Source organism: Sinohyriopsis cumingii, chromosome 15 (genome assembly GCF_028554795.1).
Source record: "Sinohyriopsis cumingii isolate HCF-2022 chromosome 15, ASM2855479v2, whole genome shotgun sequence".
NCBI lineage: Eukaryota > Metazoa > Mollusca > Bivalvia > Unionida > Unionidae > Sinohyriopsis > Sinohyriopsis cumingii.
In genome coordinates, this window is record NC_142975.1 from 24,258,286 (window position 1) to 24,274,151 (window position 15,866).

Consider the following 15,866-nt stretch of genomic DNA (forward strand, 5'->3'; position numbering starts at 1 on the left):
CGATTACACAGTGGTTGAAACAATAATACGAACAATGACAACAACCAAGGTCGCCTTAACCTGGTACCAAAGTGTTCTAGGTCAGAGTGGCGTGCCAATACAAACTAGGACTCTGTCACTATCTGGTAGATATGACGATATTGTAGATTTTATGTAAACTTAATGTATGCTAATAATTGTGTATAAATAAATGATTTCAAGTAAATGTAAATAATCCGTTAAGTTTCTCTTTGGTTAGCAGACGCTTTTGTAAAACAGTTGTTCGCTGGGTTATGGAGATTTTATTTAAAATGTAAAACCCAAATGTGTATCATTCAATGAAACAATTATAATACAGAACAAATTCTTCCCGTAGCTCTTCAGTTCTGTACTACGGTTTTTAGTTAACAGTAGTTACCTAGTTTCTTGGTGTGGTGATGTTTATTTCTACTATAGGCTCTTAACAGTCACCCTTTCGTTAAATAATTTAAATAAAGGATAGTCAATAGACAATATTCTTAAATTTGTTGCTTGCCTTGACAACGTGCCCCGATCATTTCCGAGCTAGTTAATCAGACATGGATTTCGATCAGAAGAAGTTAATCTGTTCACTTTTAGGTCGCGAAGTGTTCTGGAGACCACATTAATGAAGGTTTATATGACATTCACATATATCTGAAGGGCGTTCCACTGCTAGAATGGGATACCCCCAATGGAATAGAGAGGTAAGTTCAATTTATATGCACATCATCTTAATTAAATACATGCACATGTAATCTCACATCTTGAATATTATGTGTGGAGCAAAATGAGTATGTTGCTTTGTTTTTCACACATAAATACCTGTTTGAAGAGCCCGAGCTTAAGGAAACATTTATATGATCCATTAATTAAACTCTGTCCTCTAATTTTGAAATATAAATATGTATGGAGAGGTCAAGTAACCGTAAGTGAATATATTGATATGATGTATTATTGTACATACATGTCACAACAAATAAATTCTAATGAGTTTCTTGAGATATAGGAAAACAAATCACTGAAAAAACAAAAGTTGCAAAATTCTTATTAGAGATAACGAATCAGACAAACATTCAGCTATACATTGAAAGAGTTTCAGACAATTACTGCTCCATATATCGCTTGTTCTATAATCTACCGCTGATATTTTGTTGTTTCACCTTACGATTCTACAATATTGCGTATTTCCTATAACCGATTTTAAAACAAAAATAAAATGTCACATTGCCTACCAGACTATGAACATGCGAAATCGTTGGAACCAATCGCGTAATTTCTTCCAAAAAGTGTGTCACGTGGTCATGACATCACACACAAAACCAAACTCAGCAGCTGTAAATATGGCGTCAAAAGATGAAAATCGACCATCAAGAATGAACACTGGCGTGCCCAGTACTTCTGGAAGTACACATTATCAGAAGTTACGCAGTGAGAGCAGTGAACAGGTTTGTATTTCAATTTCTTGAAAAGATTACACCAATGTGTATTATAACGTACCAAACAGCTGCCAATTATAAATTATCATTTCATCCGTACCCACCCACCCACCCGAAATGGATGGTCTATTAAAGAAAACACAATGTGATTTTATTCATAGCCGTTTGAAAGAGGAAATATTTTAGAATTCTAGTAAGTTACTCTTTGCCCATGGATTATGTTGTTCTAGTTTAAAACCTATATTAACAATTTGAATCTTCCTTTAAAACACCGAACAGCTGCCGTTTACCTATCAGGAAAGACTATAAGCACTGCCGCCGTGTATATAATTTACGTAAAGCTATTCGTAGGCTGCCGCATACCTCGTAACACGATATACGTAATATACTCATTACCCGTATTTCGATATTTGCAAGTTATTGTTTAAACTTTTACAAATAAGAATGTTTAAATTAATATTGAGTGAATCTCATTGGTGGAAAATTCAGTATTGTTGCCCAATAATTGCACTTTATTAATAATTAACTCAGTTGTATGACATATCAAATTAAATTAATGAATTAAACAAGACTCCAGCTTCTTATTTTATTTTATAAGGTTTATTTAGTATAAGCGATATATAATACAGCATATGATATAAAGGTAAATTCTACGTAAACCTAAGAAAAGGAATAATATGCTCAGACCAGTATATGAAAATGTTATTATATGGCCCTGTTTTATGATCTTTTCCAGTGATAGTAATCACTTTAGTTCTCAATAAAAGAAGGTAAACTAATTTTTGCACCAAGATCAATGAGTAGCTCTGATAACATTTCCTTTTTTAAATTGGCAATCCGAGATAAATAGTCATACATTATTTCATATGATTTGAATACAGAACTCTGCCAACCACTCAACATACTTAGGTAATAATGAGATATCATTTTAAATGTCATATTTATATCTAAGACAAGATTTAATGTTTGTTCCATCTTCTTCATCTTGTTTTAGTTGAATTTACCATCAGCTTCCAGAGTACAAGTAGGGATATGAAATTGGTTAGTTTTTTCGATTATTTTTGACCAAATTAGGTTGGCTTTTTAAGGCATGTACTGGTGTTATGCTGAATACCACCCCCCCCCATACATACATCCAACAATATGCTCAATGATTGTATACAGTGTCAATAGCCTAGTGGTTAGAGCATCTGCCTTGGATGCGTGAAGTTGTAGGTTTGAACCCCAGTCGAGTCATACAAAAGACTTATAAAAATGGTACTAACAGCTGCCTTGCTTTTCGTTCAGCATTAGGAGGTTAGTGTTAAGACTGGTTGGCCAGGATTCAGACATAGCGATATGACTGAAAACTTGTAAAAGCTATTGTTAAAAAAAATAATTAACACCCATATACAGTGTCATATACATGTGGCCATACTGTGTTTTTTTTATTTATTAATTGGTTAGGTTAAATCACTGCATGTAAACTTCCATCTCCACCCAGCATTTTATGAAGGATATTATTTTCTTGCAGGTGCTTGTCATGGGTGTTCCATCAGACCGTCCAGAACTTGGTATATACACAACAACAATGCAGCAAAACAAAGGTAGTTCTCTAAGTGTGCATTGATTATCCATTTCCATATGACTAACAGAAAAGTTTTAAATTACTAAGCAACTATATTTGCAAATCATAATGTGTTTTAATACAGACTGTCAGGGTTGTTAACCTGTATGGCTTGCATTAATTAGATAAGATTTAAGCAATATTCCAAACTAAATGTTAGTGTAAGAAAATATATTTTTTACAATATAAAAAGTTGAAAGGGAAATACGTGATAAATTGATAACGATAACCATGCAACACCACATCCAGAAAGGAACCTACATATATTCTCACACATTAGTTCATGAAATACATATTTCAATATTTTGTATTATTCATGGTCAGTACTATTGTCTTTTTCATGCTTTTATAATTCCCTTGCCCTGTTAAAACAATCGGGTTCAACAAAAAACATTAGAAGCCTTTATATACAGTGCCCCCCCCCCCCTTGAATGTCTCTTTGACCAGTGTCCACCCACTTTTTATGGCCAGAATTCCATGGCACTGAAGAGTTCCTGTTTAACAGTATCCCCAAGAAAGTCCACCCCTCAAATGCAAACAGCAGCAATTATAATTGTGCACAAATGTAAGATTTTCACTTCACAAGTGGGAACATTTTATTTTAATATGTGTCCGAAACCAGTATTTGATTGGTACAGTAAGTAACATGATTATCTCTACTGATGTCTATTTCCCAATGTCAGGTTTGAGTGTACCACTAAGGTTAACAATAATTATCTATAAATGTCAGGATTACAAAATGGTCTTCATGGGCTAAAAATAGAGTTATGGATTAGCACACAGGAAGAAATTAACATTGAACAGCACTGAGTAGCAGACAAAGACCAGAAAATCATGAGACAACTCATGCATCACTTCCTTTATAAACTAGGCATTTTGTCCACAAAAGTTTCATCTTCATAATCAATTGCAGTACTGTACCATTAGAAAAAAAGGAAAAAATCATTAGAAGACTTTAACAATTCATCACGAAAATGGAGACCTATTACTTTAAAAGAAAAGTTAGTCATTCGACTCAACATCCTTGGCTGTGGTGTGTGGGGCCCAAATCGCTTTATGTTGGAAAGGCTCCAATCCAATACATTTTTTGTAACAGATACGGAGGATATTCATCAGCATTGGAAAATGGAGTAAATGGAAAGAGCATTGTATATGTACAAAGATTTAAATGACATTTTTTAATGTTTCTGCAATTTGCATGATAAATATACCTCACCTGCATTTCATTCTTAAGTCGAGAAAAAGAATTATTCAGTTGTTCAATTGAAATACGTCTGTTCTTAAGACAAGAACATTTTAATAATTAATGCTGCTTTTAAATGAAGATGTTAAATGCTTTGAAGTTGTATGTAACTTTCTTACTACCGTACTATGTACATTCTATACACTTATGCACAAAACATTTAGTCCTCAATTGAAAAGGCCACATAATAAGAACAGGACCAGTGTGTGTATGTGTGTATATATATATGTATATACATACACGTCTTATACATTTGAAAGATCCTTTTATCTTCAGTCAGTTTTGTTAAGGTGGTGGATAAGATGTAGATATGTAGAACTAATAATGTATTGGTGGTGTGAATATTTCTATAGATAATGATGAAGTAACCATTTGTGTGCAGTGTCTGTAAACTGCCACAAACTGGTTTTAATTATATATGATCTTTTTATTTTGTGTGTTTACAGAGTGGACTTCCAACCTCAGACGTAACATGGAATTATGTCATGCAGCAGTGACTCGGCAGTCAGCTTTTTGCCATCTTCTCCAAAGGACAACTTTACCAGAAACATCTTACATGTTCCTTTTGGAGAAGAGTATGATGGACATGGCAATAGCAGGATTGTCCGAAGGCTGTGCATATGGTGTTGTATTTCGCCAGGGACGTCTGCACTATTTACGATTTTTTGAAAGTGGCATTTTCAGTGGATTTTTTGAAAGCAAAGGTAATCACATCATCACAACATTATAGCTACATTTGAGACTCATGAAAGCAAATGCTCATGCTTTTGGGACATTCAAACTGGCTCCAAATTACTGGATGGTTAACTGGTGATCAAAGCACAGAGTACATTGTGCTTATGTTTGTAAGCATTTGTCAGATTCTATTCTACGACATCTCTTTGTAATTGCATTTATTCTATATTTGATCTATGACCACCTTAAATAAACCACAGGGGAGGGATAAAAACTATCATACCCTAGTTGCAGCTATAAAAGTATAAAAACGTATGTTGAAATATCAGTTAAGTTAGAACAGTGTAGTTTAAAACCTTGTTTATCCCACTGATAGGAAAGTTTTTAGAAGTTGAATTTGTAGTTTTATTTCATTTAGCATTAAACTGAAATTAAGACTGTCAGAGAACAGTTATTAATCTTCTGATATGTGTGGTTAATGAAATCACATTAGGCTTACAGTAATGTTATCTTTAACATTGTCATTTTGTCAAAATGTACAGATATAGCTTTTTTATCAGGTTATCAGTTTATACAAATATTTAATGTTCTTTTCTCCTTGTTAAAGACAATCTATTGATTATATATATATAATTCTATTGCATCTGATAAACATTGTTAACTTTTCATTCTGAAGCAGTATAGCGGATGAGTCTTTGTCTGCATGATTAGTTATCTCCAGAATCGAGGCACAACATTTTACCTATAAATCTTTCTCTTTCAAGGTTTGGATATTATCAAACAGGCGCTTGAATGCGATAGAAACGAGGATTTTTTTGGGAAAACATATTTACATTGGATGATATCAAAGCAGCTGAAGGAGAATACTTTAATTTGCTAACCGAGAAACGCAAAAAGCTGCCAGAGCCAGGTTTGTGCATTATTCAAGGCTTTCTTCTTACTAATACGTGACCAAATATACCTGTAGCTTGCCAGCTTTCTAGTTAATACTGAAGTGTTTAGAAGCCACAAAATCAACTATCTTAAAACGTAACTTTGAACAAAAATGAAGTGAGAACAAGATAGGCATTGTTGATGTGAAATGTGAACAGAAGATTGTCTTTAATGTTTAATAGTGCATTTAATTTTATACTTTGTAGTGTTGGTGCCATAGTAATATACGCTTACCAACTCCTACTTCAAGTTTGAGAATACAGCTTAAACAGAAGAATGTCTTGTAGTGTCCATAAGACAAGTAGGTCATTTGGATGTCAAGTAATTTTTATTTCAAGAGGTACATGAGGAAACAAAGTAGAACACATGATCTTATGAGTGATAAAAATGGAAAATGTCATTTTATAAGAGAAAAGTAGCCAGAAACCAAATGGCAACAACATCAAAGCAATTTAACCAGACCTTCAAATTGTTAAATATTAAGCAGCTACAGTAAGGAAACAAGTAAGATAAAGTGAATGACATCCACAAAGAGCACTAAACCCGCAAACAAAATTGCACCATTCATCCCAGTAAAACCTTTATACTTTATGTACATTTTACAGAAATTTAACATCTATACCTTGTATGTTTTGCCATGTATATAACTTGCATCGAAATAGTCACATTTAGTTCTTTTGACAGAGGGTATGGATCTTTTTTTGTGCATGCTGGCAAGTAGATGCATGCCATAACCTACATTTGATTGTCTGTGGTGGGCAAGTTAAACACAGTAACATTATGCTTATAGTGTTTTTTTTTTGTTTCATTACAGATTCAAAGAAATTACCATCCACAGGAAGAAGGTATTTCGAAATACTGTTCCAAAATAAAAACAGTATTAGGAAGTCGTTAGATCATTTTCTTCATCACGTACAAACAAATAGTTTCAAAGAAAATAATTTTGTGTGTATGGGGGTGATGGTGCAAATAGAGAAGAAAAAGAGCTACAAAGACAAGCAGAATGCGAAGTAAGTATTAAGAAGAAATGCAGGAAATCATTATTACCTTTTCCTTCAGTCTTTCTATATCCATCTTTCATTTTCCATTTGTTATAACCATGCCCATATACTAATCCATATATGTCTATCCTTCCTTTCATTCAGCACACTGTTAAGACAATTAGTCTCTCATATATTTATATGAGTTGCCATAAAACATGTTATATGTACTGGTCATTACCTAAATAGGCACCAACTGTCCAGTCACTTTGCCCCAGCTGTTGCTGTAGGGTTTAACGCCATTTTTCAGCACAAGATAGGCTATACATGGCGGCCAGTATTAATGGTGGAGGAAGAACCCGGAAAACCCTCAGAAAGAACCACCGACCCACGATAAGCTACCAGCAAGCTTTCTCACATAACCACATTATCCGAATCTGAGACTCCTTTGCCCCTGCAATTTTTATTATATGTATTGCTCTTTCTGTCACTGAATGTCACAATCTTGTTAGTACAGTTAGCACAGACTTTTTCCATTGGCTGGTGTGACCATCTTGTGTGAAAATCAGTTGGCCCTGCAGAAAATCAACTGGCTCTCCCAATCAGGAAAATAATGATGGAGGAAAATTTAATTGGGCCGATGGCCATCAATTTTAAATGACCTTCCTAAGAACCCACAGGTATTGGTCGGGCAAGCCAGCAACAAAATTGCCGCCTGAACTAGTCCTTTTGTTTTTTATTAGACTGGAAACTTGGTAAATGCTATGGTCATTATCAGAAGATACATATATCAATGAATCAGTGTACTTCTGCAATTTTTGTTCAGTTTTCTTTTGTATATCAATGCAGTGCATGATACAAACTTGTGAGTGCAAATTGTACAACTTCTTTATGGATTGTAATGAAATTCAGTAAAATATTATGTTCATTAACAAATAATGCATATATCAAATCACTGTTCCACTAATTAAGTTTAGAATTATTGCCCTTTATTGATTTCAGTCTAAAAACAGTGCATAATATAATCTAATGAATCATCTAATCTTTCAGATTTCACTGGATTGCCATGACATTTGGAAAAATGTTTTCATCATTATCGGAAGTTGCATACATTGACAGATCTCTGCTGCTATTTCAGTTAGAGCTAGTTACTTTCTTAGATTAATGTTTGATAGGATTTTGTGAAGTCAGCTTGTCTCACATTTTTCATTGGATTGCCATGTAACTGCATGTTACAGTCATCATTTGAAAATGTTCATATAAACAATTCACTTTGCTTTTGCAATTTTAGTCTGATGTATTGTCGTGCAGCAGAATGCATTGTTAAAATCTTGTCAGTGCTACCGATTGTGGTGCCTTTTTGAAAGGATCATGAAAATTGGCACATGTGACAATATTCATCTAAAACTGCATGTACAAATCTTTGTGCTCCCATGATATTTGTAAGGGTTGTGGACATTTTTGGATTACAGTTGGATACAGTGTATGACCAAATTTTGTTAATGCAGTTACTCAAAGTATTTAGTTGATTGCCCTGAAACTTGGTACTTGTTCTGCTCATCATGAGAGGATAAGTTTCTTTACAGGCATTTCACTTGCACTTTTTTTAAAACAGTTGTGCACTGTTAAGCTCTACACGTCTTCATCATGGGCTAGGGGTGTGATGTAGAGGAGGCATTGGTATATTTATATGATCAAATCACTCACATTTCCTCTAGCTGTGAGCATCATTGTTAGTAGCCTTTTCAAAAGAACAAATACAATTCATTAAGTTAACTGCATTGTATGTGAACTTGTTTCTTTTAATGATTGTGTCTTTGCAGCTCAATTGCTGACTTAGTTATTGGTCTTTTTTAATAAGAACTGAATCTGTACAATACCCGTTTGATAGCCTAATTACTGGAAGAAAGATTCATTATTGTGTTTGTGAGTGATCATTGTTACATGCTGCCATTCAAGCATGTGCATGATATTGTTGAAATGTGACATGAGTAATTGACGTGAGTAATTGACTTATGATCATTTTTGCAGGGTACAAAATTGATGGAGATCTCATGATGGGTTTGGCTTTACTATTTGCAATCTGTAACAAATACACTAAAGAGAAAAAATTGGTACTCGAGATTTTCAATTGCTTTAGTAGTGTAGTCATTTTGCAGGGTCTTAGGTTTTGCATAAAATCTCCATCGAGAAATATTAATCACAGATTTGTTTCAGCTAGCATGCAATAAAAGAATAATATGTTTTCTTTTCCTACATTTCAGGTTTTTTCCTGCCAGTAAATGTTTTGATGGGACTGCCTTTCAGGCTGCTTTTGAAACTCACAGAACTGAAGGTAGGTTGTATGTACCAACAAGTTACATTCTCAGATGTCTTTGTTCCACTTGAATATCCAGTTTCATGGGATCAGCAGCTTCAATATATCTCCATGTTTCCAAATTTGCATAAATGGCAGCACAAGACAGTTTCTTATTCCCAGTGGCTATCAATTCAAGATATGAAAGAAAAGTATAAACCTGCTTCACTAAGGAATCAGGTGCTGTACAATTTTAGAGAGGGTAACATGGATAAGGTCTATTCCATTTGCTCCAAATATAAAAACATTGCCTTAGATCCAGCTCAATCTAATTCCACATTTGAAAGTTTACCAGAGTCATCTGATTATGGTGACATAGTTCCCCCTGCATCCAAACGCAAACGTCATGAACCTACTAGACATTTGACAATTGAAGAATTGATGACAAACATACACACTGTAGACCCTCAGTTTTCTTCAGAAAATATAGCTGAAGAAAGATCTTGTTATGATAAATTCAAATATGCAATGATTGAAAATGGTCATGTAATTTGGCGACGTAGTGCAGCTAATGTGAATATTTTTTCAATGAATGAAGTTAGTATGACAACTGGACTGTTTCAGGAAGACTGTTATGTTCATTTGACCAAAACAGATATAGATAACACAACTGAATTGTCTTGTAGCTGTGGAATGTATGGCATATTACTGCAGTTAGCCACAATAAGTATACCTCAGGAAAACCTTGATGAGGTAGATCTGAGTGACGTGAAATGCTGCCATATGAGACTTTAATGAATTGATCAGTGACCATATACCTTCTCTATTAAATAATTCTTCCAGGTCAGAAAATAAGATAATTGAAAAACTTGAAGCTGCCAAAGATCAAATTAATGAGCCTATTTGCCAGATGCCAACCTCATCTGATAAAACTTTGAAGTTCTCGGTGTATTCTGATGATGACAAAACATGTACTTTTGTTCATATCACTGACAATAGTCTATCTTGTCAGTCTGGATTTTGTAATGCACTTTATTCATCTTCAAAACGTAAAGTTCTCCATCTTGACAACTCTGAGACCCTTTGTCCTCACCTCAATCAATTGAAAGTCCATGCTGACAAATGGATGGATCTACTGATACAAACTGCTGATTCCAGTGATTCTGTATATTTTAGTGGTGATGAGGATGAAGAGGATGTGATTCCACCAGCATTAGCAGCTACAGTTGCTGAGGATATAAAGGTACTATCAATAGCTGATATCCCTTCTTATATATTCCAACTCTTTATGAAGTGGAATTTTCTATTACCATGAGTTTTGAAATTCCATTAAACCAGACATTTATAGTTATACTCTGAGCATACTCTTTCAAATGAAATCTGAATTGATGAATAGCTCAGAAGAATTATATAGAAAATTGTCCCCAGAAATTAGATATTAGAATATTCGATTCAGAGGAAGTCTGAATTACATTAATATTTTCTATAAATGCTTAAATTATTTAACGTTGGATATACTTATAGATAACTGATAGTCCCATGGTTTGCTGTTAACCTGTACATTCAGAATCATAATGTTTGGTTCATCCACTGAAAAACTTCTGACTGGTTGGATATTACCTTTGATGACGAGGATACAAATAGGTGCCAAACTTAATACCAATTTCTCTTGTTTCGCTTTATCAGGACACAGTCCTTTCAGAGAATGAGTATATTTAATGTGTCCTTTTAACAGGGGCATCAGTTTAATGAAGATACTGGCCTGTGGGAGTATCCAAGCCTCAGCAGACACATACCATCGCAAGATGGTTCATTGTTACTTCAGCAGGCCATACAGTTGAGACATACCTTTTGTGATGCCAGTTTTGGCCGCGACATTGATGGATACCTTTACACTGCCCCTGATGGTGGATACCATGAGTTGCCTCCACCGACTGTTCCAGACATGTGCAAATGTGGTGTAAGTAAATGCTGTGTTCAGCTTAACAACCCATTTCTATAACCAACCACTTCCAAATACATAGTTTATCCATTTGTCTCTTTTTTTTCTCCTAAGCTATTGTATAAAACTCTGTAGGCTTGTAGTGTATGTTTTTAACAATTGCTGATAATCAGGGTATTGCTGGTTATTGCATTATCTCACTGACTGAAAGTGAGGCCTAACCTGTGTATCTCATGTATGTGACTAAAATCAGTGTGGCTCTAGCTTACTTAGCTCTGCTTTCACTTTTACATGGTCCAAGGTTTGGAGCTGCAGTTGCTAAATGCCAGGGTCATGACCATGATGGTGGAGGTTCAAATATTAGTATTAGATCAGCCCAGATACAATTACAGTGGTGTGTTCTTGGCAAGGTACTTTGCCCCAATAAACTACATTGTGTTGATGTACTGTAAAATGCCAAACCGAACTTAATTTGTGAGAAAGTATTTAAAAGAGAATGAAAATAACCAATATTAAATAAGGGTCTATGGTAAAATGCATTCAGGTAGCTCAATATTATGCTCGTGATCACATCAGTAACTGACATAAATCATTACAGCAATTATACAAACTATATGCATGTAACAGAAGTAAATTACCTGTATTTACCATTTATTATTGGTTACAGTTTTAATTAGATAGTCACCATACATTATTTTTCTAGTGTATCTTTCATCAGCTCTTTTTACTTATTATGAGTAGGAGCATGAACATACTGTTTGAGAAAAATCTGTGATATTTACATGAAAAACTGAGGTTATCTATCACTTTTGTATGGAAGAGTTAGTGCATTATCAGCTAGTGTGTAATAAAGGAAGGATAAATTGCTTGGAGAAAAAAAAGTTATTGCCTAAAGAAACATCTGGAATACAGAATAATCATCATCTTTGTGACATCAGTATTTGTATGAACCGAGGATGGATGTACTTTCATTGATTGAATATCATACAAAGTTGTCATATCAATATTACTTATTATGGAAAATTATACAATGTATGTACTAATTGCTTATCCACAATTTAAATGAAATTTCATTCTAAAAAAATTGTTATCAGTGTCAGATTTTTCTGCATATATTAATGGGATTCAGTACAGGTTCAGATGGACCAGGACTAGATAGTTAATATCACATCCTGTACACAATAAATAAAAGTACATTTACTTTGGTTCTGCTGCATCTTCAGGAAATATTTGTCACATTGCAACAAGAAATTTGGTTAAATTTTAGTCCTTGAACATTCACTGTCTGTTCATACTTTTCCTCAGTCATATTTGAATTACTTAAAGTTTTGTTTAATTGATTGATTTCAGGTAGGATATGTCTTTCCTAATGGAGAGACAATTGCAGTATCCCATATTTCCACTGTATATACACGTCATGGACCTGTAAAACACAAGGTATAAATTTTTGCTTTATTTTCTTCTTTCAATGAGCTTCAATTCATTGATGACGAACTTACTCATCTTTTAAGTAAACACTTTATTAGAAAGCATTGCATTTTTATTTGTTCCTATCTATTCATATCTCTGTCTCTCTATCAAATATTGTTAGCATAAATATGCACACAAAAAAAACAAACATTTTATACCAACAAATGAAAAATATGTTGTTGCTTATATTGGCATGCATAAGTCCTTTTTATCAAGCTAAGATGTATCGACTAAGTTATGGGGATGTGGGAGAATAATTTTTCTGTTGCTTTACAAACCCAAATCTAGTTCTTTGAAAACTCACAAATTTCACAACATGCATTAGCATCTAATTTTATGGTATTAAAAGATTGACTTCAATGGTCAAGACAGTGTACTTGCCTTAGTGTTTCCAGCAGTATAAAAGATAATAGTCTTAACTTTTTATCAGTGAGGAATCTGTTTTTACATTTGTGTTGTTTGTATAATGTTTCATTTATTTGGTAAATGATACATTTTGTGTGTGTGTGTTTGTGTGTGATTTTATATTTAGATTTGTTATCACAGTTGTTTAAGTGTAATCAGGATACTGATATTTCTTATTTTATATTTAGATTTGGTATCGCCGTTGCTTAAGTGGCACTTGGGATTGTGACATAGGTCCAGGAGAGAGAGAGGCCATCCACTTTCTTACCAGGGATACTGGAGCTGGCGATGAAATTGGCTGGGACTTTGTGGACCATGTTCTGAACTCAATATTTCTTTTGGCTCCTATTGTACAATCATGAATAGTTTCTACAAACATGTCAGTCATAATTCAGCTTCTTTTATGTCTAATAATACTTTTATTGCATGCTTTTGTTCCTGGATAAGTAAGTTCAATTTAGATTATAGACAGCCATGTTCCATTTGCAAATTTAGTCCAAAAGTGTTAGCTGCTGATGGAACTAAGATAGGCATCAACATTCGACATTCAACAGTTGTACCAATAGAGACTCCAATGAATGACTTTACAATAGATCCTTGTCATCGAAGGAATAAGAGGGCTTTCATTAGATTTGCCCAGGGTGATCATGATTCAAAGGATAAAGCTCAGAGTAGAAACTCTACCTTTCTAAGAAAGTGCTTGGTACCTTGGGCAGTGCTAATGAGCTACCTTTAGAAGAGGAAAAAAACCGAAATGATATTCTGTTACAACATGTTGATAGAAACTTTCACTCACTGTTGACTATTTTTCTGCAAAATGGTTGTAGCAACCGAGTATTGAGAAAGTTAGCAGTTCTTTTTATGATATTGTCTTCAAATCATTCCATTTCAAGCATTATTCCCTATCGATTTGTTGACGACTTCCAATCTATTTTGAATTTACTTAGGAAAAATTCAAATTTAGACACAAATGTTATAAACAGAGTTGCCAAGTTTTCTCCTGAAATTAGAGATGTATTATTTGCAGTCATGAATACTTGTATATGTTCAGCAACTTTAGAATTTTTGGACCATCTGGTGTCAAGAGTGAAACAGCTTTTTTGAAACTGTAAAGAACCAGACCAAATTAATCCTAAACCAGGTAGTTATAATCCTGCTAAATTTGGGAGAGCATATTACTTCACCCCCCATGGTAAGCAGTTAAGAGAAACTCCAAAATACACAATGGATAAAATATCTCATAATAGTACTTATGATGATGAACCTGCAAGAGCTGAAGAAAAATGCCATAAAAAATACCCTGAAGTGGGAAGGAAGGGTACAACATACTTATTTCTCTGGTTTGACCCACAGCATTATGGGCATTGCTATGGATATCATATGATACCAGGACATGAAGGGAGAAAAGATCCTGCTTGTTCTGCTTATGCATACATGGAAAATGCCCCAGAAGAAATATTTTATGATTTTAGTTGCCAGCTTGAGGAGTACTGTTTGAATCGAGAACCTGGTTTTTGGAAAAATACTCGTTTTTTTCATGATACATTTCATGGCTTTTCCCATAAGTGTCCACCAGTATACAAGTCATCACGTCTCATGTTGTTAAAAAAAATTAATACTGAAATATGTGAGCAAACAAATGATTTTCTTCAGCACATCAAATATTCAGCAAGAGCTATGGGAATGGGTAAATTCAATCACTACTTGCAGTTTTTTATGCACCAATGGAGCCAGAAGAAAAAGAAGAACTTCTGCAAAATATGCACGTTAGCTTTCAGTTATGTTGGATGATACACTAACCACACTGTACTTATATCAATCAGTCCAGTACAACAAATTTAATATGCATGATTTACTGTGCAAATGGATGTACCATATTTGAGCAAATTATTGTCCCTGACTATAATATGCATCTTAAGACTATTTTAACGCAGCTCTCTTACAAAATGGATATATTTATATTGCAAGTTGTTTGAGAATAAAATATGATGACAGTAGAATAAAATATGTAGATCCTTCAAGTTTGCCGGTTTTGGATAATCTATAAATATTTTGATATGTTTGGTATGAATTTCAGATAGTGTTGTGGTTAGCACATGATATACCAAATCTGTTCTTAAGTTAATTAAACAGACCAGTGGTAAAACTGCAGCGATTAGTATTTCATCTATTTTCCAAGACTCTTAAATTGAGTATACATTGAACATGTTGTCCCCATGTATTTGTAACCTGTACAAAAGTGTCTGTACTTATTTATAATGTGACACATTGTCCCCACATATTTGTTACATGTAAAAGTCTGTCCTCCTTTATCATGTGACAGAATTTCGGACAGCATTTTTTTTTACAGTTATGTGGAAAAGTGTAAAGTTGTATACATTATCTTTTCTTAAATTTAAAAGAATTTAATTCATATGAAACCTCTTTGTATCATTTTCATTCCCAATTGTTTTATTGTGGTCATTTTCTAAGATTATTTGATGCTTAAGGATTTTATAGACTTATTTACTTCATGAAAATACCCAAAATGTTTTTTCCATAACTACCAATGTAATGCTGATTATGTCACTTATCAGGTACCAATGAGTCTTCTGTCATGGATTTAAAGTGGACTTTTTTTTTTACACATTTTTTGTAAAATATGAATGTTAAGTTCAGAGATTTTTAAACAGGAACTAATAGGCATTTGTTTTTTGGTAGAAAAATATTTCCTGTACATGTATCAGTTGCTGTGAGAAGAATGGAATTTTATGAGAGCGTGTGTTCCGCTTAAGGAAAATTTAGACTTTACATGATTGGAAATTATGTCTTATAGTACTTTGCCTAATGTGTGGTATTTCCAGTGTGTGTGTGTGTGTGTGCTTAAGATTTATTTACCCC

General features: G+C 33.9%; 2 protein-coding genes across 2 annotated transcripts; both read left to right on the forward strand.

The window, feature by feature from the left end:
- Nucleotides 1-1,235: 1,235 nt before the first annotated feature.
- LOC149781414 (uncharacterized) lies at nucleotides 1,236-6,813 on the forward strand. Its single transcript, XM_089935504.1, has 5 exons — nucleotides 1,236-1,445; nucleotides 2,950-3,022; nucleotides 4,732-4,989; nucleotides 5,725-5,870; nucleotides 6,708-6,813. Exons 1-4 carry the CDS (start codon nucleotides 1,239-1,241, stop codon nucleotides 5,838-5,840), a joined length of 654 nt encoding a protein of 217 aa, XP_089791630.1. The 5' UTR covers nucleotides 1,236-1,238; the 3' UTR covers nucleotides 5,841-5,870; nucleotides 6,708-6,813.
- LOC149781415 (uncharacterized) lies at nucleotides 6,766-13,348 on the forward strand. Its single transcript, XM_089934709.1, has 5 exons — nucleotides 6,766-6,903; nucleotides 9,138-9,208; nucleotides 10,905-11,129; nucleotides 12,462-12,548; nucleotides 13,175-13,348. Exons 1-5 carry the CDS (start codon nucleotides 6,897-6,899, stop codon nucleotides 13,346-13,348), a joined length of 564 nt encoding a protein of 187 aa, XP_089790835.1. The 5' UTR covers nucleotides 6,766-6,896.
- Nucleotides 13,349-15,866: the final 2,518 nt, after the last annotated feature.

What these genes read in the sequence shown, in the direction of transcription:
- LOC149781414 (XM_089935504.1), top strand. Translation starts at nt 1,239, where the DNA reads ATGAACATGCGAAATCGTTGGAACCAATCGCGTAATTTCTTCCAAAAA. An exon ending in GCAGTGAGAGCAGTGAACAG is followed by an intron (nt 1,446 to 2,949) that starts GTTTGTATTTCA and finishes ATTTTCTTGCAG; the next exon opens with GTGCTTGTCATGGGTGTTCC. An exon ending in TGGATTTTTTGAAAGCAAAG is followed by an intron (nt 4,990 to 5,724) that starts GTAATCACATCA and finishes TTCTCTTTCAAG; the next exon opens with GTTTGGATATTATCAAACAG.
- LOC149781415 (XM_089934709.1), top strand. An exon ending in CAGACATGTGCAAATGTGGT is followed by an intron (nt 11,130 to 12,461) that starts GTAAGTAAATGC and finishes GATTGATTTCAG; the next exon opens with GTAGGATATGTCTTTCCTAA. An exon ending in ATGGACCTGTAAAACACAAG is followed by an intron (nt 12,549 to 13,174) that starts GTATAAATTTTT and finishes TTTTATATTTAG; the next exon opens with ATTTGGTATCGCCGTTGCTT.